Source organism: Macaca nemestrina, chromosome 20 (genome assembly GCF_043159975.1).
Source record: "Macaca nemestrina isolate mMacNem1 chromosome 20, mMacNem.hap1, whole genome shotgun sequence".
Lineage (NCBI taxonomy): Eukaryota > Metazoa > Chordata > Mammalia > Primates > Cercopithecidae > Macaca > Macaca nemestrina.
This window is the reverse complement of record NC_092144.1, coordinates 46,032,816-46,056,753: the sequence shown is the minus strand read 5'-3', so window position 1 is coordinate 46,056,753 and position 23,938 is coordinate 46,032,816. Positions and strand designations below refer to the sequence as shown.

The 23,938-nt window shown below is 40.2% G+C and overlaps 1 protein-coding gene across 12 annotated transcripts in view; it reads right to left on the bottom strand.

Moving 5' to 3' along the window:
* Positions 1-23,938, bottom strand: part of LOC105495460 (zinc finger protein 567) — a 57,880-nt gene that overhangs the window by 409 nt on the left and 33,533 nt on the right. For 10 of the 12 annotated variants that reach the window (XM_011765062.2, XM_071086425.1, XM_024797168.2 and 7 more), the window contains 3 exons: positions 12,086-12,212; positions 11,729-11,815; positions 1,945-4,311 (listed from right to left, as the gene is read on the bottom strand). In XM_011765062.2, the coding sequence (XP_011763364.1) occupies positions 2,591-4,311; positions 11,729-11,815; positions 12,086-12,212 (1,935 nt within the window). In that variant the 3' untranslated portion in view covers positions 1,945-2,590. Of the gene's footprint in view, positions 1-806; positions 905-1,944; positions 4,312-11,728; positions 11,816-12,085; positions 12,213-23,938 lie in introns of those variants that run through there. The other 2 variants (XM_071086429.1, XM_071086430.1) reach the window with 2 other exon arrangements.

Here is a 23,938-nt window from a genome sequence, read left to right as displayed (position 1 = left end):
TAGTCATTATAGACAAGGCATTTTACATATATACACACATACACACAACATGTGTTTTCTGTATGCTACTATCAAGTCTAAATTTTTATGCTTTTGTCTCATCACCCTGTTCATTTTTTGCTATGAAATTATCAGAAAAATAAGGACTGGCCGGGCGCGGTGGCTCAAGCCTGTAATCCCAGCACTTTGGGAGGCCGAGGCGGGCGGATCACAAGGTCAGGAGATCGAGACCACAGTGAAACCCCGTCTCTACTAAAAAAAATACAAAAAATTAGCCGGGCGCGGTGGCGGGCGCCTGTAGTCCCAGCTACTCAGGAGGCTGAGGCAGGAGAATGGCGGGAACCCGGGAGGTGGAGCTTGCAGTGAGCCGAGATCGCGCCACTGCACTCCAGCCTGGGCAACAGCGTGAGACTCCGTCTCAAAAAAAAAAAAAAAAAAAAAAAAAAAAAAAAAAAAAAAAAAAAAAAAAAAAAGAAAAATAAGGATTGACAACAATGGTTCAATTTACTACTGATTGGCAATGGCTGTCCATTTCTAACAGGCTACAGGGTCTGTTTAATATATTTAAAGTCAAATATTTGAACCATGAACCATCTTCTTGTTTATGCAGATATGGTTTACAGTTCGAAATCTATTAAAAAATAATTGTCAGGCTGGGCACAGTGGCTCACGCCTGTAATCCCAACACTTTGGGAGGCCGAGGCAGATGGATCACAAGGTCAGGAGTTCGAGACCAGCCTGGCAAACATAGTGAAACCCTGTCTCTACTAAAAATACAAAAATTAGCTGGGTGTGGTGGCACGCACCTGTAGTACCAGCTACTCGGGATGCTGAGGCAGGAGAATCATCTGAACCCAGGAGGCGGAGGTTGCACTGAGTTGAGACCACGCCATTGCACTCCGGCCTGGGTGATAGAGACTCCGTTTCAAAATAATAAATAAATAAATATCAATTTCTACTGAATTTTATTATAATGACTTCATGAATGTAGTAAATATTGGTTGTAAGTAATCCTTCCCAGGAAGGACCTGCAATAATGCTTTTCAAGTTGCCATTGAGCTTACTCTTCTCGCCAAAAGGATACTGTGGAAGTCACTGTCTTAGCAGATTTCCAATTCTCAAACATAAAAATCTCTAGTCACTTATTTGGGATTTTCAGAGACTTACATTTCCTATAACATAGATTAAGGTATAAAAGGCTTGTGTTGTAGCCAGGCGCGGTGGGTCATCCTGTAATCCCAGCACTTTGGGAGGCCAAGGCAGGAGGATCATGAGGTCAGGAGTTCAAGACCAGCCTGACCAACGTGGTGAAACCCCGTCTCTACTAAAAATATAAAAATTAGCTGGGCATAGTGGCATACGCCTGTAATCCCAGCTACTCAGGAGGCTGAGGCAGGAGAAGTGCTTGAACCCAGGAGGCAGAGGTTGCAGTGAGCCAAGATTGCGCCACTGTACTCCAGCCTGGGCAACAGAGCGAGAATCTGTTTCAAAAAAAAAAAAAAAAGAAAGAAAGAAAGAAAAAAAAAAAAGACTCTGATACTATCAAATCCTCCTCACCTATTTCCCTTCTCAATGTCCCTTTCTTTTGTATGAATTCTAATTCCCTGATATTAAATAAGGTGTAATAAGCTATGGCTAAAGTACCCCTAAAATCATGACAACTAGAGGATTTCCCTCCCATATGAATTGCTTGTTTTGCATTTAAGCATTGAGAGACAGCTAAAGGCTGTCTACATTTACTGCATTCACATGTCCATGATCTATTAATAGCCTTTCCACAATTATAAAACCGCAAGGTTTCTTTTTAGTAGAAATTCTCCAGTCTGAATGACCAAAAAAAAAAAAAAAAAAACCTCGTATACACCCTTGGAATGAATACTTCCAGTCCCAGGTATAAATTCAACAGAAATACATACACACAAACACACATGACATAAACAAGAATATTTACAGCAGCAATTTTATTATTACACAAAAGTATAAAAATACAAATATCCATCAATAGGATAAATACGAATATATTCTTAAAATGGAATAGTATGCAAAATGAAAATACACTACTGCCACATGCAATAATGTACAGATCTTAAAAACACTGAGTGAAATAAGCAAGACATAAAAGAATTCATGATGTCTGATAAAATATATATATATATAAAATTATAAACATGCAAAAACTACGTTTTGATGTTATAGGGTATGGAAGTGGTAACTCTTAGGTAAGTAACAACTAACTGCTTTTTATTACAGAGTGCAACGAGAAATATAGTTCATAAATATTTTCTCTTATGGAGATTAATGCTTATAATCATTCCGTATCTTGTCTCTGCATGTGTTATATAAGTATTTTTTAAAAATAAACTATTTGAGTCAGTAGGAAGAGCAGTTGCTTCATAGCTGATAGAGTTCAATAATAATGATCACACCCATTTTATATGCTAGTAAACAGTAGACAGTTATTCAGTATGGTACTTTAATAATTATTAGACTTGTGATTTAAAATTACATTAACATGTTTCAGCATGCTTTTCTTTTTAAAACTAAAGGTTTACAATAGCTTGTAAAGAATTCATATAAGAAACCACATCATTTATTGCATTTCAATGTTTTCTCCCTTGTGAGTTCTTTGATGGACAATGAGGTTTCTCTTATAACTGAAAGACTTACCACATTCATTACAAACATAGGGTTTCTCACCTGTGTGAGTTCTCTGATGTACAATAAGATTTGTCTTCTGGCGGAAGCACTTTCCACATTCACTACATTTATATGGTTTCTCTCCCGTATGAGTTCTTTGATGATGAATGAGATATGACTTCCTGCTAAAGGCTTTCCCACACTGAGGACATTCATAGGATTTCTGGCCTGTATGTATTTTCTGATGTACCGTGAGGGTTGCTTTCTGGCGAAAGGACTTCCCACATTCATTACAAATATAGGGTTTCTCTCCCGTATGAATTCTCTGATGTAGATTGAGATTTGTCTTTTGACTGAATGATTTACCACATTCATTACATTCATACGGTTTCTCTCCTGTGTGAGTTCGGTGATGATCAATGAGGTATGACTTCATTCTAAAGGCCTTCCCACAGTGAGGACATTCGTAAGATTTCTCCCCTGTATGTGTTCTCTGATGTGCCACAAGGGTTGTCTTCTGGCGGAAGGACTTTCCACATTCACTACAAATATAGGGTTTCTCCTCATTATGGGTTTTCTCATGAAGAGCAAGGGTTGTCTTCTGGGAGAAGGATTTCCCACATTCATTACAAATGTAGGGCTTTTCCCCTGTATGAGTTCTCTGGTGTACAGTAAGATTTGCCTTCTGGTGAAAGGACTTCCCACATTCTTTACAAATATAGGGTTTCTCACCTGTATGAATTCTCTGATGTAGAGAGAGTGTGGTCTTCTGGCGGAAGGACTTCCCACAGTCATTACACTCATATGGTTTCTCTCCCGTGTGAGTTCTCTGATGACGAATGAGGTGTGACTTCAATCTGAAGGCATTCCTACATTGCAGACATTCATATGATTTCTCCCCTGTGTGTGTTCTCTGATGATCAGTGAGGGCTGTCTTTAGGCGGAAGGACTTACCACATTCATTGCAAACAAAGGGTTTCTCACCTGTGTGAGTCCTCTGATGATCAATGAGATATGATTTCCTTCTAAATGCATTTCCACATTGATGACATTGATAGGGTTTTTCTTCTGAGTGAATTCCCTGATGCAGAATCAATACTGATTTCCTGCAGAAGGATTTACCACATTCATTGCATGTATGTTTTTTTTCAATATTGGTTGCTCTTCTCTTTTTATTATATACAGATGGGTTTTCTCCTCTGTAAGGTCTATTATGTGTCATCAGGCCTCCCCTTTTAAGGAATGATTTTTCACAGTCATTATATCCAAATGACTGTGCTGGAGTTTCTGTTTTCTGATACTGCATAAGAACTTCATTATGACTGAAAGCTCTGTCACTTTGATTATGGGATTTGACTTCAGGATGAGTAGTCTCTTGTTTAGTACTCAGGAGTGATTTCCCATATCCATTATACTCACTAAGTCTCTTTCTTGCAGGATTTAGATTACTGATGATTAATTCTGAAACATTTTTCAAAATCCTTCCATGAGTATCATATTCAGGAGGTAGATTTTTTGAATTAACAGGGTTTTTGCCTAGAGTAAATGTCTTTTCATATATGTTACTTTTCTCCTTCACGAGTTTTTTGTGGTTGATGCTTACAACTGATCTAGAATACTTCTCTTGGTGTTCCTTGAATTTTAATAAAAAGTCTTCAGCTTTCCAGTTTTCTTCTAGAAAAAAATATAATTTGTGAATCTTCACACATTTGCTATGCAAAGGAATTTCACTAGGGTCTAGCATATGGCACAAAAAGAGACCCAGGACAAATGACCACTGGCCTGGAGGGGGTGCGGGGAGGGGAACCTAAACAAAAACTGCTTCAGAGTGGAAAAGGATGAAGATGTAAAGAATAAGCATTAATACCTTCTGCATTTTGCACTAGAACCTAGAGAAAGTGAAACCAACCAAGAAGTCAAAGAATGGCAGAAGGGGGTTGATGGTTAGGTAAGTGTTCAGAAAAAATGAAGTGAACCTCTCAAAAGCATTAAAATGTAAGTAGGATGGACAAGAAAAATTAGTAAAAATCTTTGTTTAGTGATAATACTAGAAGAAAGATTACTTCTGAAGGACACAGATCACCTATAATTTTTTTTTTTTTGAGACAGAGTCTCACTTTGTCGCCCAGGTTGGAGTGCAGTGGCATGATCTCAGCTCACCGCAACCTCTGCCTCCCGGGTTCAAGCGATTCTCCTGCCTCAGCCTCCTGAGTAGCTGGGATTACAGGCACATGCCACCACGCCTAGCTAATTTTTTGTATTTTTCGTAGAGACGGGGGTTTCACCAGGCCGGCCAGGCTGGTCTCGAACTCCTGACCTCTTGATCTGCCCGCCTCGGCCTCCCAAAGTGCTGGGATTACAGGTATGAGCCACTGTGCCTGGCCGATCACCAATACTTTTATACAAACATCCCTAGATGACTGCGGTAAAACACATACAGCTGTTGAACCCACCTCCTCTATGCAGTTGTCATTGATTAATTTAGTTTTTAAATTATCAATTCATTTTCTAGTATTTAGCAAAACAATCCTATAGTCTATGCTCTATCCTCTACATAGGTAGGAATTATTTTCTCTTACGAAGGGAAAATTAGTAAAATACTTCCAATAGCAACTTTAAAACAGATCAGAATATATTCAATTGCTGTATTCAGACAGTTGCTAAATCACTTCTTTCAGAATTGTTCAATAACAAAGCTGTCATGACTAGTCCTCTTTTCAGTTACTGACTCACTTTTTCAGGTTTAAGGAAAGACTGGCTTACATCCTTCCCCAATGCAGTAACATTCCTTTATTCCAGCTTTTCATATGGTAGATTAGAATACTAATTTCATATGGTAGATTAAACAATCTGGTCCTAGATCATACATTAACTTTAACCTTCATTTCTCTTATAAAAGTATAGCTATTTCTAACTTTACTTACCTTGCAATCATCTATATCTAATGAAGCAATGTTAAAGCTATGCTCAAAAACCTATTTCTTCATTGAGTCCAAAAACTCCAATACTAACATATACAAGGAATTTCTCCTATAAACAAAACTATATTGTCTAGATTCATTTTTTATATTCTCACAAGTTTTCAGGGCTGTCCACATACCTGACAGATCTCACCTGTTTATAACAGGTAGTTTTTGCCTCAGTCAGGCCTGATACTTACTGCCCTGTATATACCTTACTTATTCCTAATAACACACTTGTGTACACATTCTTTTATTTTTTTTTAATTTTTTTTAATTTTTTTTATTTATTTATTTTTTTTTTTGAGACGAAGTCTCGCTGTGTCTCCCAGGCTGGAGTGCAGTGGTGCGATCTCGGCTCACTGCAAGCTCCGCCTCCCGGGTTCACGCCATTCTCCCGCCTCAGCCTCCGAGTAGCTGGGACTACAGGCGCCCGCCACCACGCCCGGCTAATTTTTTGTATTTTTAGTAGAGACGGGGTTTCACCGTGTTAGCCAGGATGGTCTTGATCTCCTGACCTCGTGATCCGCCTGTCTCGGCCTCCCAAAGTGCTGGGATTACAGGCTTGAACCACTGCGCCCAGCCTATTTTTTTTTATTTTATTTATTTATTTTTTGAGATGGAGTCTCGCTCTGTCACCCAGGCTGGAGTGCAGTGACCGGATCTCAGCTCACTGCAAGCTCCGCCTCCCGGGTTCACACCATTCTCCTGCCTCAGCCTCTCTGGGACTACAGGCGCCCGCCACCATGCCCGGCTAGGTTTTCGTATTTTTTTAGTAGAGACGGGGTTTCACCGTGTTAGACAGGATGGTCTCGATCTCCTGACCTCATGATCCACCCGTCTCGGCCTCCCAAAGTGCTGGGATTACAGGCTTGAGCCACCGCGCCCAGCCACATTCTTTTAATTAATTAGCTTGCCTTCCAGGTTTACTTCCATTTATCTTTAGAGAATCTTCAAAGAAATCATATCGTTCCACGATCTCATAAACCCTTCATATATTTCCCCCACCATTTTAAGCTCTATTTCTTTTTTTTTGAGACGGAGTCTCACTCTGTCGACCAGGCTAGAGTGCCGCGCCTGGCCTTAAGCTCTATTTCTTTAAAATTTTCGAGACAATATAATTATTGTCTAGAAAAATTATGTTAACAACTCTTTTAACAATCTTACACTTTGACATAAATATTTCATGAAAAATGCAGACTTGATAGTGATCCTTTGTCATAGAAATACTTTTTTGGTGATCTTTAAACTCTTTTGGGCTGGGCACAGTGGCTCATGCCTGTAATACCAGCACTTTGACAGGCCGAGGCTGGCAGATCACCTGAGGTCAGGAGTTCCAGACCAGCCTGGCCGACATGGTGAAACTGTCCCTAATAAAAATACAAAAAAAGCTGGCCAGTCATGGTGGCATGCGCCTGTAGTCCCAGCTACTCCGGAGGCTGAGTCAGGAGCATCAATTGAACCTGGGAGGTGGAGTTTACAGTGAGCCGAGATCACACCACTGCACTCCAGCCTGGACGACAGAGCGAGACTCCGTCTTAAAAAAAAAAAAAATTATTTTGAGTTTACATGATCCCTGCATAATCATAGTTAGGTGATGTTTGGCAGAATGCAACCACTTCAAGCACAATCTATAGGGACACAGTATGAGTAGGTACATCTAAAAAGAACTTGCTAGTATATGCTTTCTGAATGGATGAAAAGATATCTCCCTTACATAGCTCCATAAGCAATTAACGCAGCAACTACTGAACACCTAACATGTTAAATAATACCACAGTAATGAAGTTTCAAAAGGGATCTTATCTTTTAGGAAAAGAATCCTTAAGAATGCTTGATTCCCTCAAAAAAATGAAGATTCAAAAGGGATCTTATTTTTGAGGGAAAGAATCCTGAAGCATCCTTAAAAATCCTTAAGCATAAACAATTAGGAAAGAAATTATATGACTGTATTCAAGAATTGTGCATGTTTGTGTTATAGTCAGTAGTTAGCACAGGAATTCAGAAAAAAAGTAAGGTACATATGATGTGCAGTAATCAAGGAAGAGTTCACAGAGAAATCTTGAGACATAGAAGATATATAGTATAGGCTGGGCACGGTGGCTCACGCCTGTAATCCCAGCACTTTGGGAGGCCAAGGTGGGTGGATCACAAGGTCAGGAGATCAAGACCATCCTAGCTAACACGGTGAAACCCCGTCTCTACTAAAAAATACAAAAAATTAGCTGGGCGTGGTGGCGGGCGCCTGTAGTCCCAGCTACTCCGGAGGCTGAGGCAGGAGAATGGCATGAACCAGGAAGGCAGAGCATGCAGTGAGCCAAGATCAAGCCACTGCACTCCAGCCTGGGCAACAGAGTGAGACTCTGTCAAAAAAAAAAAAAAAAAAAAAAAGATATATAGTATAAAGGGAGAACACAACACAACGAAAAGTATCTATGTGATAACAAACCCTACATTCATGAACAACAATTAGGAGACTAGATCATGTGGAAATTATCAAGAATTTTCTCCAAGAGAAAGTTGAAAAGACCAGATGAGGGCTTATTGTGACAGTTCCTGAAAGAAATTTCAATTTCATATAATAAATGATAAAAAATAGGGAAAAACTGATGGGATACTTTGTGAGGAAAGTAACAATAAACATTGAATGAATCCAGACAAAACTTATCACAAAGACAAATGATAATTCCAGTAATAAATACATGAAATAAGATAGTTGTCATTTTGTATGATGTCAGTGAGAAATGAGAATATGGGAGAATGTCAATATATTTCACAAGCTGATAACCATATCACAAATTGCAAAGAGATGATAAGAGAAACAGAAAAACCAAGTTGACTTTGTAGTAGAAACAAAATTATTTTGAAGGGATTGGGCGCCTATAATCCCAGTACTTTGTGAGGCCAAGGCGGGCAGATCCCCTGAGGTCAGGAGTTCAAGACCAGCCTGACCAACAGGGAGAAACCCCATCTCTATTAAAAATACAAAATTAGCCGGGCATGGTGGCACATGCCTGTAATCCCAGCTACTAGGGAGGCTGAGGCAAGAGAATTGCTTGAACCTGGGAGCCGGAGGCTGCAGTAAGTGAAGATCACCCCATTGCACTCCAGCCTGGGCAACAAGAGTGAAACTCCATCTCAAATAAAAAAAAATAATAATAAAAATAAAAATAAAAAAATAAAAAAAATAAAAATAGTAATAATGAATTAAATAATGGGAGGATAGGCATGGTGGCTCATGCCTGTAATTGGAGCACTCTGGGAGGCCGGGCACAGTGGCTCATGCCTGTAATCTGAACACTTTGGGAGGTCGAGGCGGGTGGGTCACCTGAGGTCAGGAGTTCGAGACCAGCCTGGCCAACATGGCGAAACCCCATCTCTACTAAAAATACAAAAATTAGCTGGGCGTGGTGGTGGGCACCTGTAATCCCAGCTACTCTGGAGGCGGAGGCAGGAAAATCACTTGAACCCAGGAGGTGGAGTTTGCAGTGAGCCAAGATCGCACCACTGTACTCCAGCCTGGGCGACAGAGCAGGACTCCATCTCAAAAATAATAAATAAATATGGCTGGGCACGGTGGCTCATGCCTATAATCCCAGCACTTTGGGAGGTCAAGGCGGGCGGATCACGAGGTCACGAGATTGAGACCATCCTGGCTAACACGGTGAAACCCCGTCTCTACTAAACATACAAAAAATTAGCTGGGCGTGGTGGCTGGCGCCTGTAGTCCCAGCTACTCAGGAGGCTGAGGCAGGAGAATGGCGTGAACCCGGGAGGCGGAGCTTGCAGTGAGCCGAGATTGCACCACTGCACTCCAGCCTGGCCGACAGAGCAAGACTCTGTCTCAAAAAATAATAATAATAATAAATAACAAATAAACAAATAAATGGGAAAAATGTTAAGAGCTGAAAAAGCCAGTGATTTTCATTTCTGACACATTGTCAGAAAATAGGTGAGATGATAGACTATAGTACGCCTGATGAACTGGAGTGAAGGTAGGAGAAATGTGCTTTGTATATTGACGTCAGTGCCATCTACACATAAAATAAAGAGTGTCAGTCTGAGAATGGATGGAATCATTATAATTGAAAGGTAGATCATGGGAGGGCATATGAGAGAAATGAGACCAAGTGTCCAGTGAAACAATAAACATATATTTAAAAAAATAAAATCTGTTGTGACTATTATGTGTCAAGCATTTTTCAGGTGATATGGCCACAGTGGTGAAGAAAAGAGGCCAAGTTGTAAATAAGCATTTAAGGAATTAGGATAAGAATTAGTGTTATGTCACTTAAATGAAGGATTGATTGCAGGAATGATGAAAAGCCATGTAAAATGAACCACAAAGGTTTAATGGAAGAAAATGGCACCTTCGACTTTATCAACCTGGGTCGTGTTAAGTGACTTCTAAAATTAACAGCTAAATTTGTAGTGAGAAGGGGAACTTAGCACAGAAAATAAAGCCGAGGTGGTATGAAGGAAAGGAAATGTTAAGTAAGGAGAGGACCACTAGCCAATAATTTTCTCTCTTTTTAAAGACAGGCTGAAGAAAGCCTGAAAGAAATCTATTATAATGGTGCCAGGTGCAGTGGCTCAAGTCTGCAATCCCAGCACTCTGGGAAGTCGAGGTGGGCAGATCACAAGCTCAGGAGTTTGAGACCAGCCTGGCCAATATGGTGAAACCCCACCTCTACTAAAAATACAAAAAAGTTAGCTGGGCCTGTTGGTGCACGCCTGTAATCCCAGCTACTTAGGAGGTCAAGGCAGAAGAATTGCTTGAACCCAGGAGGCGGAGGTTGCAGTGAGCTGAGATCACACCACTGCACTCCAGCCTGGGCAACAGAGTAAGATTCCGTCTCAAAAACAAAAACAAAAAACAACCAAAAATAAATAAATACATAAAGCTTTCCTGATGAAATCTATCACAATGGCAAGGTAAGAACTGAGAATGCTGGAAAAAGAGACACAAGTCAATAAAAAAGATCTAAAAGAAAGAAGGCTTATGGTACACTCAGAGTGGCAGTTATTTTTGATAATATGAAGCAAACTAGGAACGAATGTATTTGGGAAAAGTGATATATATATATGTGTGTGTGTGTGTGTGTGTGTCTTCGAAATGGAGTCTTGCTGTATTGCCCAGGCTGGAGTGCAGTGGCACGATCTTGGCTCACTGGAACCTCTGCCTACCGTGTTTAAGCAATTCTCCGATCTCAGCCTCCCGAGTGGCTGGGATTACAGGCATGTGCCACCACACCCAGCTAATTTTTGTATTTTTAGTAGAGACAGAGTTTCACTATGTTGGCCAGGTTGGTTTCAAACTCCCGACCTCAGGTGATCCACCTGCCTCAGCCTTGCGAAGTGCTAGGATTACAGGTGTGAGCCACCATGCCCAGTAGAAAGAGTGATATTTAAAAGTCTGGTTCTGTTTTTGTTTTTGAGACAGGGTCTTGGCTCTGTAGCCCAGGCTGGTGTGTAGTGGCGTAATTCTAGCTCACTGTAACCTTGAACCCTTGGGCTCAAGTGATTCTCCTACCTCAACCTTCTAAGTAGCTGGAACCACAGGTGTATGCCATCATTCCAGGCTTTTCTTTTTTTTTTTTTTTTTGAGACAGGATCTTGCTCTGTCTCCAGGCTGGAGCAGTGTAATCATGGCTGACCACAGACTTGACCTCCTGGGCTCAAGTGATCCTCCAACCTTAGCTTCCTGAGTAGCTGGGACTAAAGGTGCACAACACCATGCCCAGCTAACTTTTTTTTTTTTTTTTTTGTAAAGATGGGGTTTTGCCATGATTCCCAGGCTGGTTGCAAACTCCTGGGCTCAAGGGATCTGCCCATCTTGGCCTCCCAAAGTGCTGGGATGACAGGTATGAACCACCACACCCAACCCTGGCTAAGTTTTTATTTTTGTCTTTTTGTAGTGATGGGGTCTTGCTATGCTGTCCAGGCTGGCTTTGAACTCGTGGCCTGAAACTCTTACCTTGGCCTCCCAAAGTGTAGATTATAGGCGTGAAGGTTTTCAGAGGTCAGGAGCCTTTAAAAAGATACTCCTGAAACATTTCAAAGGTATCACCCACCATTTGACCTCTTTAAATTTACATTCTGCTAGGTCTGCCTAGGAGCCAGAAACTCACCCAAGCAGGTATGACCTGAAAATGATGTCCACGGCTCTTCTCCTCGTTCCAACTTGAGGATCACATCAGGTTTGGTCATGTGACACCCTGATAAGGGAAAAAAAGGCTTACGTTGATTGGGCTATAATACTGTTGGAAAATGAGGAAGGGTGCATGTTCAGTACTGCAAATTAAGATACCCATTTGTGTATCAATCTAGGTAGCACCTTGCACTGGGCAAGTGAAGACACAATCATTCATTCTGCTAACCAAAAGGAATTCATCACCTTTTATTCCTGAAATTCAAGATTATACATACTTTAGGCACTTTGAGAGGAAGTACATGCTACTGAAAATTTCAAAGAGAATTTTTCTTACCCACAGAGATGAGGTGGCAATAGTTTTCCAACATCACATCCATATATAGAGTCTTCTGAGCATGATCCAGGTGCTGCCACTCCTCCTGAGTGAAGTCCACAGTCACATCATTGAATGACACTGATCCCTAGAATGGAAGGAACTGTAATCAGAACAGATGGACTTGGCTGGGTACAGTGGCTCACGCCTGTAATCCTAACACTTTGGGAGGCTGAGGTGTGTGGATCACTTGAGGTCAGGAGTTAAAGACCACCCTGGCCAAGATGATGAAACCCCATGTCTACTAAGAATAAAAAAAATTAGCTAGGCATAGTGGCGCACACCTGTAATCTCAGTTACACAGGAGGCTGAGGCAGGAGAATAGCTTGAAACCAGGAGGCGGAGGTTGCAGTGAGCCCAGATCATGCCACTGCATTCCAGCCTGGGTGACAGAGCAAGACTCCGTCAAAAAAAAAAAAAAAAAAAAAAAAGAAAGAAAAGAACAGGTGGACTGGATATTGGGAACTACTTTTGACCCTGCTTCCTTGTGGCATTCATATGAATCCTTGTATAGAAAGACTACAATTTTTCCTGTTTTATGATTTATATTGAATGGGAAACAAAAATCAAGGTAGAAATACCCATCAGTTAATTTTTAAACAACACATTCTAAGAATATTTACTGTGAAGTCACTTAATGCCGAAAACTGTATTTATTTATGGAAGTGCCAAGACAAACACCGTTTCTGCTCAGAAGTTACCAGAGGCATGTAACACATACTTGCAAGAAAATGTAAGTCAACACAAACCTGCAAGAAGGTACAACAAAGAAATATGTACAAGATACAGCATGTATCACAAAGGTAGAACAATTTCTCAGGCTTCACTAATGAGGTAAATGTTTCCCCATTTAACATGAGTATGTTATACATGAAGAAAATGGTTTGTATGTGCTTGGTGAGATTTTTCAGCATGCAGCAATAACAGAGTAAAACAGTAAGGGAAACAGTCCCTCAGATAATAATTATAAAATGTGCACATGCCATACAATAAACAACTAATAGAAGGCACTGGAAAGCAACCAAAGCAGGCAGAAATGGGAAAAGAGCTTAACCTTGAAGGACAGCAACTGCAATGTACAATAACTGCTAATTTTGTGGCTTTTTTTGCATCATGGTACCTGAAACCCCACAGCTCTCATGGCATAAAACCACCACTTACTTCCTCAAAGGTGATGGAGGACAGAAACGAGAGCCCGAGGCCAGGCGCGGTGGCTCATCTGAGGTCAGGAGTTTGAGACCAGCCTAGCTAACATGGTGAAACCCTGTCTCTACTAAAAATACAAAACTTAGCTGGGTGTGGTGGTGGGCGCCTGTAATCCTAGCTAATTGGGAGGCTGAGGCAGTAGAATTGCTTGAACCCAGGAGACGGAGGTTGCAGTGAGCCGAGGTTGTGACCCTGCAGAGACACCGTTACCAAAAAACAAAAAAAAAAGAATAAAAAAGAAACGAGAGCTGGAAATTTAGGTTAATTCTGGAAGCGAGGGAACTGCAAAAAGGATGAAAATGAAAATCTGAGCATAAACTCTGCCACAACTCCTGGTTGATAAAATATGCATGTGTTGGAGAGATCACAGAGGGCTTAGCAAAAAGCAGACAAAACTACAACAGAAAAGAATCTTGAAAAATAAAAGTGCACCTAGTAAGATTCTAAGGCTTCTGCTTCTTGACTGATGGTATTCTACAACCTGCTCACAGCCCAAGAAGAATAAAACTGGAGGCTTACTGGATTAAGGTGTCACAGCTTGCACTGACAAAGCAGCAGGAAGTGTAGAGGGTAAAACTTGAAAAAGAGAAATGCAGGACGTAAGCCCCCAAATCTAAACACTCACCAATTCCTTGACTGAGAGAAAAGTACATGAACACAAGGGAGAACCTATCTGCTTTCAGAAGGTCAGGGTAAAAGGCAGCAGCTAGAAGCTTGAAGAACCAGGAGGATATATCAGCTGCTTTATACTGAGCAGGGAGACAAAGTTTGATGTTTGATTACAAGCAAGCTAATTATCTACTACTACTAATAATAATAATTCTCAGAAGAACATAACAGACGTAACAGAATTTGGATTACAATAATATTTATCATGTCCAGTTTTCTAGCAAAAATTACTAAACATGCAAACAAAACAAAACAAAACAAAAAGGAGTGGGGGAATAAGACCTATAGTCACTAAAGACAATCACAGACACTAACTCCTAGTGAGCCCTGATGTTGGATTTTGCAAAAAAACAAAAAAAAAACAAAGGCTACAAAGTAGCTGCTCTAAATGTATTCAAAGAAATAACTGAAATAAAAAATTAACTAGATAAGCTCAATAGCAGAGCAGAAATACGGAATCAGTATCCATGTAAATTAACCAAGAGAAAGTAAGTAATCTGAACAGAAAGAAAAAAAGAATCATGAAAAATGAACAGACTCACAAAGATCTGTGGGTCATATTCAAAAATCCAACATGGATATAATTCGAGTCCCAGAATGGGGAGAGAAAAAGAAAGGGCATAAATAAATTTTATGGAAATAATGGCCTAACACATCCAAATTTGGCAAGAACTTTTAATTTACATCTTCAAAGAGTTTAACCCTAAAAGGATAAACACCAAAGAAAACCACACTTAGCCAAATCCTAATTAACCTGCTACATAGCCAAGAATTCCACATGCAGCAAACGATACATTCAAAATGAAGGCAACATCAAAATATTTTCAGATGAAACCTAGAGAATTCATCACCAGCAGGACTGCACCATCAAAAATGCTAACAGGCCGGGCATGGTGGCTTACTTCTGTAATCTGGGCACTTTGCGGGGCTGAGGTAGGAAGACTGCTTGAAGCTAGGAGTTTGAGATCACCCCGGGCAGCAAAGTAAGACCTCCATCTCTGGGGCGGGGGAAGGCGGGGGAGTGGGGCCTATAGGAAATTCTTCAGGCTTAAGGTAAAAATAACACTAAGGTCTTTAAGAAGGTATGAAGAAAATAAGAAAAATTTTAAGAGTATAAATATTCATTTCCTTTCTTCTTTACAAGATACAACTATTTCAAGCAGCAGTCAGGGAATGTCTCTGCTATTTTAGCACGAAAGCAACCATAGATAATATGTAAATAAATGAGCAAAGATGTGTTTCAATAAAACTTAGTTATGGACACTAATGTTTAAATTTCATGAAGTTTTAGTGTGTCAGAAATATTTTTTCTTGTAAATGTTTTCAAACGTTTCAAATGCAAAGACAATTCTTTTTTTTTTTTTTTTTTTTTTTTTTTTTTGAGATGGAGTCTCGCTCTGTCGCCCAGGCTGGAGTGCAGTGGCCGGATCTCAGCTCACTGCAAGCTCCGCCTCCCGGGTTTACGCCATTCTCCTGCCTCAGCCTCCCGAGTAGCTGGGACTACAGGCGCCCGCCACCTCGCCTGGCTAGTTTTTTGTATTTTTTAGTAGAGACGGGGTTTCACCGTGTTAGCCAGGATGGTCTCGATCTCCTGACCTCGTGATCCACCTGTCTCGGCCTCCCAAAGTGCTGGGATTACAGGCTTGAGCCACCGCGCCCGTACGCAAAGACAATTCTTAGCTCACAATCTGTACAAAATAGGTTTGAAATAGGCTGGATTTGGCCTGTGGACTATAGAACCTTGACTTAAAATAAACATTCCAATACCATTTATTACAAACATAAATATCATATGCATGGCAAACAAAAAAGTAAAAGACAGGTATTAATAAATGAAACTATAATGTGGCAAGATTGATGTATTTTTACCATAACTAATTTAACATTAACCCTAAGAAAATCCTGATAAGTTGAAGATCCATACTGTAATCCTAGGGCAATCACGCAAAAAATGCAAATGCATAACTAAAAAGGTAACAGAGGAATGAAAATGAATCATTAAAACGTATGTGACTGACACAAAATACAACAGAATGCAGGAATAGATAAGCAAAAACAGGTTAGGTGGAATTTAAATGCATATTACCAAGTGAATGAAGCCACTCTGAAAAGGCTACATGGTATATAGCCTTCCAGATTCTAACCATATGGCATTTTGGAAAAGGCAACATTTTGGAGAGAGTAAAAAGATCAGTGGTTTCCAGGGGGTAGCAGGGAGGGAGGGATAAACAGGCAGAGCAAAGAGGATTTTCCGGGCAGTGAAACCGTTTTGTAAGATAATATAATGGTGAATATATGCCATTATATATTTGTCAAAACCCACAATAGCAATATCAACAGTGAACCCTAATGTAAACTATAAATTTTGGGTGACAATAACGTGTTAATGTAGCTCCAGCGTTTGTACAAATGGACTTCTCTGGTGCCAGATACTGATAGTGAGAGATACTGTGTGTGTGCAGGGAATAAGTATATAAGATCTTTCTCTTTTTCTGTTCAGTTTGGACATGAACTTAAAACTGCTCTAAAAAATAGGCCTGTAGGCCGGGTGCGGTGGCTCAAGCCTGTAATCCCAGCACTTTGGGAGGCTGAGACGGGTGGATCACGAGGTCAGGAGATCGAGACCATCCTGGCTAACATGGTGAAACCCCGTCTCTACTAAAAATACAAAAAACTAGCCGGGCGTGGTGGCGGGCGCCTGTAGTCCCAGCTACTCGGAGGCTGAGGCAGGAGAATGGCGTGAACCTGGGAGGCGGAGCTTGCAGTGAGCCGAGATCACACCACTGCACTCCAGCCTGGGTGACACAGCGCGAGACTCCGTCTCAAAAAAAAAAAAATAGGCCTGTAATCCCAGCATTTTAGGAGGCCGAGGCTGGCGGATGACCTGAGCCCAGGAGTTTGAGACCAGCCTGACCAACATAGCAAAACCCTGTCTCTACCAAAAATACAAAAATTAGCTGAGTGTGGTGGTGCACACCTATAGTCCCAGCTATTAGGGAGGCTGAGGCAGAAGTTGCAGTGAGCTGAGATGGCACCACTGTATTCCAGCCTGGGGACAGAACAAGATTCTATCTCAAAAAAAAAAAAAAAAAAAAAAAAAAAATTGAAATGCAAAACGAAACAAGTTAGGCAATCATAAAACAAATGGCAAAAATGACTGCCCTAAATGCAACTATACCTTTACTTGTATTCAATGTAAATGGACTAAACACTCCAATGAGAAGGCAGAGATTATCAGTGTCTATGAAAGCAAGATTCAAATAGGCTGCGTGTGGTGGCTCACAGCTGTAATCCCAACAGTTTGGGAGACCAAGGTGGGAGGATCACTTCACCCCAGGAGTTCATAAGCAGCCTGGGTAACATAGTGAGACCCTGTGTCTACAAAAAAAAAAAAAAAAAAATTACCTAGGCGCTGGGCATCCGTGATGGCCCACCCCTGTAATCCCAGCACTTTGGGAGGACAAGGCAGTCAGATCACTTGAGGTCAGGAGTTCAAGACTAGCCTGGCCAACATGGTGAAACCCCCATGTCTACTAAAAATACAAAAATTAGCTGGAAGTGGAGATGCATGCCCATAGTCCCAGCTACTCCGGAGGCTGAGGCACAAAAATCGCTTCAACTCAGGAAGCAGAGGCTGCAGTGAGCCAGGATTGTGCCACTTCACTCCAGCCTGGGCGACAGAATGAGACTCTGACTCCCAAAAAAAAGTAAAAAAAAAAAAAATTAGCTAGGTATGGTGGCACATGCCTGTGGTCCTAGCTACTTGGGAGGCTGAGATAGGAGGATTACTTGAGCCTAGGAGGTCAAGGCTGCAGTGAGCATTGACTGCACCACTGCACTCCAGCCTGGGCAACAGAGTAAGACCCTGTCTCAGAAAAAAAGAAAAAAAAAAAAGACTTGGCTGGGCGTGGTGGCTCATGACTGTAATCCCAGCACTTTGGGAGGCTGATGCAGGTGGATCACAAGGTCAGGAGATCGAGACCATCCTGGCTAACATGGTGAAACCCCATCTCTACTAAAAATACAAAAAAACAAAAATTAGCCGGGCGTGGTGGCAGGTGCCTGTAGTCCCAGCTACTTAGGAGGCTGAGGCAGGAGAATAGTGTGAACCCAGGAGGTGGAGCTTGCAGTGAGCTGAGATTGCGCCACTGCACTCCAGCCCGGGCAATAGAGCGAGACTCCGTCTCAAAAAAAAAAAAAAAAAAAAGACTCAAATATATTCATTCTGTCTACAAGAGACTTATTTTAAAAAAACAAAGATACAAATAGGCTGAAAGTAAAAGGATGAAAAAAGATAGAGAAACACTAACCACTAAAAAGACATACAAATACAAGCTGAAGTGGCTACAGAAATATCAGACAAAACAGATTTCAACTAGAGGAGTGTTACTACTAGCCACAAAGAAGGACATTTCATAGTAATAAAGAACAAATACATCTGGAAGATGTTACAGTCATAAATGTATAGTCACCTAATTAAATAGTTCCAAAATACATTAAGCAAAACTTGACAAAAGTAAAATGAGATTTTTTAAAGTCCAAAATCATAGTTGATGTTAATATTTGTCAGCAACTGAAAGAAACAAACCAAAGGGGGTAAATCTGTAAACAGCCAGAATATATAAAGAATACTAGGCCGGGTGCGGTGGCTCAAGCCTGTAATCCTTGTACTTTGGGAGGCCGAGACGGGCGGATCACGAGGTCAGGAGATCGAGACCATCCTGGCTAACCCGGTGAAACCCCGTCTCTACTAAAAAAAAAATACAAAAAACTAGCCGGGCGAGGTGGCGGGCGCCTGTAGTCCCAGCTACTCGGGAGGCTGAGGCAGGAGAATGGCGTAAACTCAGGAGGCGGAGCTTTCAGTGAGCTGAGATCTGGCCACTGCACTCCAGCCTGGGCGACAGAGCGAGACTCCGTCTCAAAAAAAAAAAAAAAAAAAAAAGAATACTACCAACCATCTAAACCCATTTGACATTTATAGAAAAGCACTTTCAGTAATTTTACAATACATACCCTTCTCAAGAGCAAACAGACTACTCACCAAGGTGGAACCTAAACAAGTCTCAATAGAGTAAAGACAAATTCATATGGAATATGTTCTCTGACAACAGTGAAAGTAAATTAAATCTCAATAAAAATAAGATGTCTAGATAAGCCCCAAATGTTTGAAAACTAAACAATATACTTCTAAGTAACTATTAATAATTCGGGGTCAAAGGATAATCAAAAAGGAAATTTTCAGAAAATATTTCCAACTAAATAAAAACATCAAAATTTGCAGATGCAAGCTGAGAGAGACTTACAAATTTAAATTTAATACAAAAAGCATGAATCATAAAATTTTAAAAACATTGAATTTCATAAAATGAAAAACTTCGGCTTTGAAAAACACCATTAAGAAAATAAGAAAATCAAGTCACAGACTGAGAGAAGATATTCATAGTCCTTTTATATGACAAAAGAATTGTATCCAGAAAATATGTGGAGCTATTAGAACTCTCATGCATTTGATCATGGGAAATAAAACAACACAACTGCTTTGAGTTCACAGTTTCTGATAAAGTTTTTTTTTTTTTTTTTGAGACGGAGTCTCGCTCTGTCGCCCGGGCTGGAGTGCAGTGGCGCGATCTCGGCTCACTGCAAGCTCCGCCTCCCGGGTTCCCGCCATTCTCCTGCCTCAGCCTCCCGAGTAGCTGGGACTACAGGCGCCCGCCACCTCGCCTGGCTAATTTTTTTTGTATTTTTTAAGTAGAGACGGGGTTTCACCGTGTTAGCCAGGATGGTCTCGATCTCCTGACCTCGTGATCCACCCGTCTCGGCCTCCCAAAGTGCTGGGATTACAGGCTTGAGCCACCGCGCCCGGCCTCTGATAAAGTTAAACAAACACTTTCCACATAACCCACAGATTCCAAACCTAGGTATTTACTCAAAAGAAATACAGGTGACTGGATAAACAAATTGTAGTATATTCACACAATGGAAAAATACTGAGCAATACAGGGGTGTAATGACATACAGAAACATTACTTTTCTGACTTTCAAAAACATTAAAAAGTGACTTTCAAAAACATTACCTGAGTTAAGTAAGCCAACCTCCCAAAAAGCTATATATTCTATGATTCCATTTTTATGAAATTCCAGAAGCAAAACTATAGTGACGGAGGCAGATACATGACCACTGAAGCTGGAGCTGGCAGTGGAGCAACTAACTGTATGGCACATGAGGCAACTTCTGGAGTAATGAAAATTCTGTAATCTTGATTGTTGTGGTGATTATGTAGAGCTATATACTTCCAAGCTTCATTAACTATATGCTTAAAATGAGTATTTATTAAGTTGATTAAAAAATACAAACTCTGCTTTAGAGAATGGCAAAGTAGCTTTTATTTGACTATGTTACTGAAAATGACAATGTTAATCTTGGATAAAATATAAAAATAACTATCTGAAGGCACTGCAAAGTGTCTCAAACAGACAGACTGGAGTGGGGGGGGTCTACACTTGGAAGAACAGAAGAGCAATGGGACAATTAGCAATTTATATTACTTGTGGCCTGGGGGCAGGTCCCTTGTAGACACCATGTGTGGCAAATGCAATTCAGGTGGGAACTCATGGCCTGCCTTACTTGAAGAAGCAAAGGACAGAACTCAGGGCAACAACAACAGCTGGAAAGAAAGTGGAGAAATCCTATGAAACTGAATGTGGGAGTTGGAGAAAAGACACTGAATAAACTTTGTTAACATCTTCGGCTGATACCTAACTCAATTAGGCATGCATGGGTCAGAACCAAGCAGCCTGGTAAAAAAAATAAAAGAAATAAAGTAGGGATTCAAGCTGCCACCAATCGTAAGGAATAGTCTGAAGTTTGAGTTCAGTCAAGTTAACTGCCCAATAAAACAAACAGATATTTCTGACTTCCTTTCATGTCAGAAGAATTAACTGCTATGAGAAATTCCCTCCTACCATAAACAACTAAAAAAATTATAAAAATATATTAAACAACAGAAATATATTAATGCTTGAAGCACTGACCAGTTGACAGCACAGAATGGTGATCTTTGCGAGAGGTAAACAAAGTAAGCCCTATAATTGTCCCAGCTTATTGCCTAAAAGCATTTTCTAGGCCATAGCACAAGGAAGGGGAAGCACAAACAGCCCAGCAGTGTCCCTGAGTCGAACAAACAGGCCGGGGCGGTGCCTCACACCTGTAAACCCAGACCTTTGGGAGAACAATGTGGGCAGATCACTTGAGTCAAGGGGTTTGAGGTTGCAGTGAGCTATGATCATGCATAGCTTTTTCTTGTTTTTTTTTTGTTTTGTTTTTAGAGGGAAGAGTTTGAGTCTGTTGCACTCTAGCCTGGGCAACAGACTGAGACTCTTATCTCTAAAAACAAAAACGGGGCCAGGCGCTTTGGGAGGCCGAGATGGGCGGATCACGAGGTCAGGAGATCGAGACCATCCTGGCTAATACGGTGAAACCCCGTCTCTACCAAAAAATACAAAAAAAAAAAAAAAAAAAACTAGCCGGGCAAGGTGGCGGGCGCCTGTAGTCCCAGCTACTCGGGAGGCTGAGGCAGGAGAATGGCATAAAACCCAGGAGGCGGAGCTTGCAGTGAGCTGAGATCTGGCCACTGCACTCCAGCCTGGGCCACAGAGCGAGACTCCGTCTCAAAAAAAAAAAAAAACAAAAAACAAAAAAAAAAAAACAAAAAAAAACAAAAAAAAAAGGATGGAAATCAGGTATATCATATACTATAGTTTGAATGTGTCCCCTCTAAAATTCAGGTGTATTCCAGGCACTGTGGCTCACACCTATAATCCTAGCACTTTGGGGGGGCCAAGGCAGGCAGACTGCTTGAACCCAAAAGCTCAAGACCAGCCTAGGCAACATGGTGAAACTCTGTCTCTGAAAAAAATAGAAAAATTAGCTGGGCGTGGTGGTACACGCCTGTAGTATCAGCTACTCAGGAGGCTGAGGTGGAAGGAAGTAGGGCCTTTAATACGCCATTAGGCCAGTCATTAAGGTTTCTCCCTTTGTGAATGGGATTAAGGCCCTTGTAAAAGGGGCTTCATGTAGCATGTGGCTGGCTTGTACTTTTGCCATGTGAGGACACAGCCTCAAGGTGCCATCTTGGAAGCAGAGAACACTGATCTTTTCTTTCTTCAATGTGTAATCTGTTGTTACTACCACTAGACACCCAAACCTGCCTGAATCTTCATCTTGGACTTCCCAGGGTCCAGAATTGTGAGAAAATTTAGTTTTGTTCTTCATAAATTATCCAGTTTCAGGCATTCTGTTATAGCAGCACAAAGAACAAAGACATCATACAATCATAAGAAAGTTAGAATAGCTATAAAAATATTAATCAAAATAGATCTCAGGACAATATTATTCAGAATATTATCAGGGATTAATTAAAGCATTTCATAATAATAGGGCAGGATGAATTCACGACAGGACACAACAATCCTAAATATAAACGCATCTAAAAACAAAGCTTAGTTATAATAGAAGATTTCAACTTTCTTCCTTCGGTCATTGCTGTAACAGACTGAAGAACAATAAGAATACAGAAAACTTTCAACACAATCAACCAATTTAATCTCACTGATATTTACAGGATACACCCAACAACGTAAGAATATGCACTCTTTACAAGGGCACAGAGAACACTGACCAAATTAAACTGTACTCTGTGCTATAAAAGAAGTCTTCATAAATTTAGGAAGACATCATATAGACTCTGCTGTGATTGCAACAGAATTAAACTACAACCAGTTACAGGAAGCTATCTGGAAAATCCCCAAATATTTGGAAATTAAACACATTTCTAAATAACCAATGGGTAAAAAACAAACCTGAGAAAATTAGAAAATATTTTCAACTGAATAAGAAAATGCAACATGTCAAAATTTGTTGGGAGCCCTTTAAATAGTGCTTACAGGGAAATTTACAGCATTTAAAGCTTCTATTAGAAAAAAAGAAATGTCTTAACTCAATATACACTTCCATCTATGTAAGAATTCGAAAAGAAGAGCTAATTATACCCAAAGTCATGAGAGAGAAAGGAAATACAAAATAAAAGAGGAGAAATGAGGAAACAAAAATACTAGAAGAAATCAATGAAACTAAAAGCTGGTGTGGTACTTTGAAAAGATCAACTATGTTGATATATCTGTAGCCAATGAACCAAAAAAAAAGTGACAGATACAAATCATCAATAACAAGAATTAAAAAGGGGTATTGCTACAGATTATACAAACATTAAAAGGATAAAAAGAGCAACAAAAGAGCCAATACATTTTACAACTTAGATGAACTGAACAAAATTCCTAGTCACAAACTACAAAAGCTCATTGAATTAAAAGAAAAACTGATAACCTGAACAGTCTTCATTCTATTACAAAAATTGAACTATTGGTTAAACATCTTTCCACAAAGAAATCTCCAAGTCAGATAGATGGCTTCACAGTGAATTCTAACAAATGTTAAAGAAGAAACAATACCAATTGTACATAAATTCTTTCAGAAAATAATAAGAGGAGAGAATACATCTCAATTCATTTATGAGATAGCATTACCCTGACATCAAACAGAAAAACATACATTAGATCCATTATGAACCACAGATAAGAAAAATCAGTAACAACATATTAGCAAATTCATCATATTCATATATAAAGCTATATATTGCTTTATATATGAATCAAATTAACATATGAAGCAATATATACAAAAGTATTATATCATGACCAAGTGGAGTTTATCCCAGGACAACTACATTTAACATTTCAAAAATCAATCAATATAATTCATTATAGTAATAGCCATATAATGTGAAAAACCAATAAATGAAGAAACACTTTTTTTGTTTTTTGTTTTGTTTTGAGACGGAGTTTTGCTCTTTGTTGCCCAGGCTGGAGTGCAGTGGCACGATC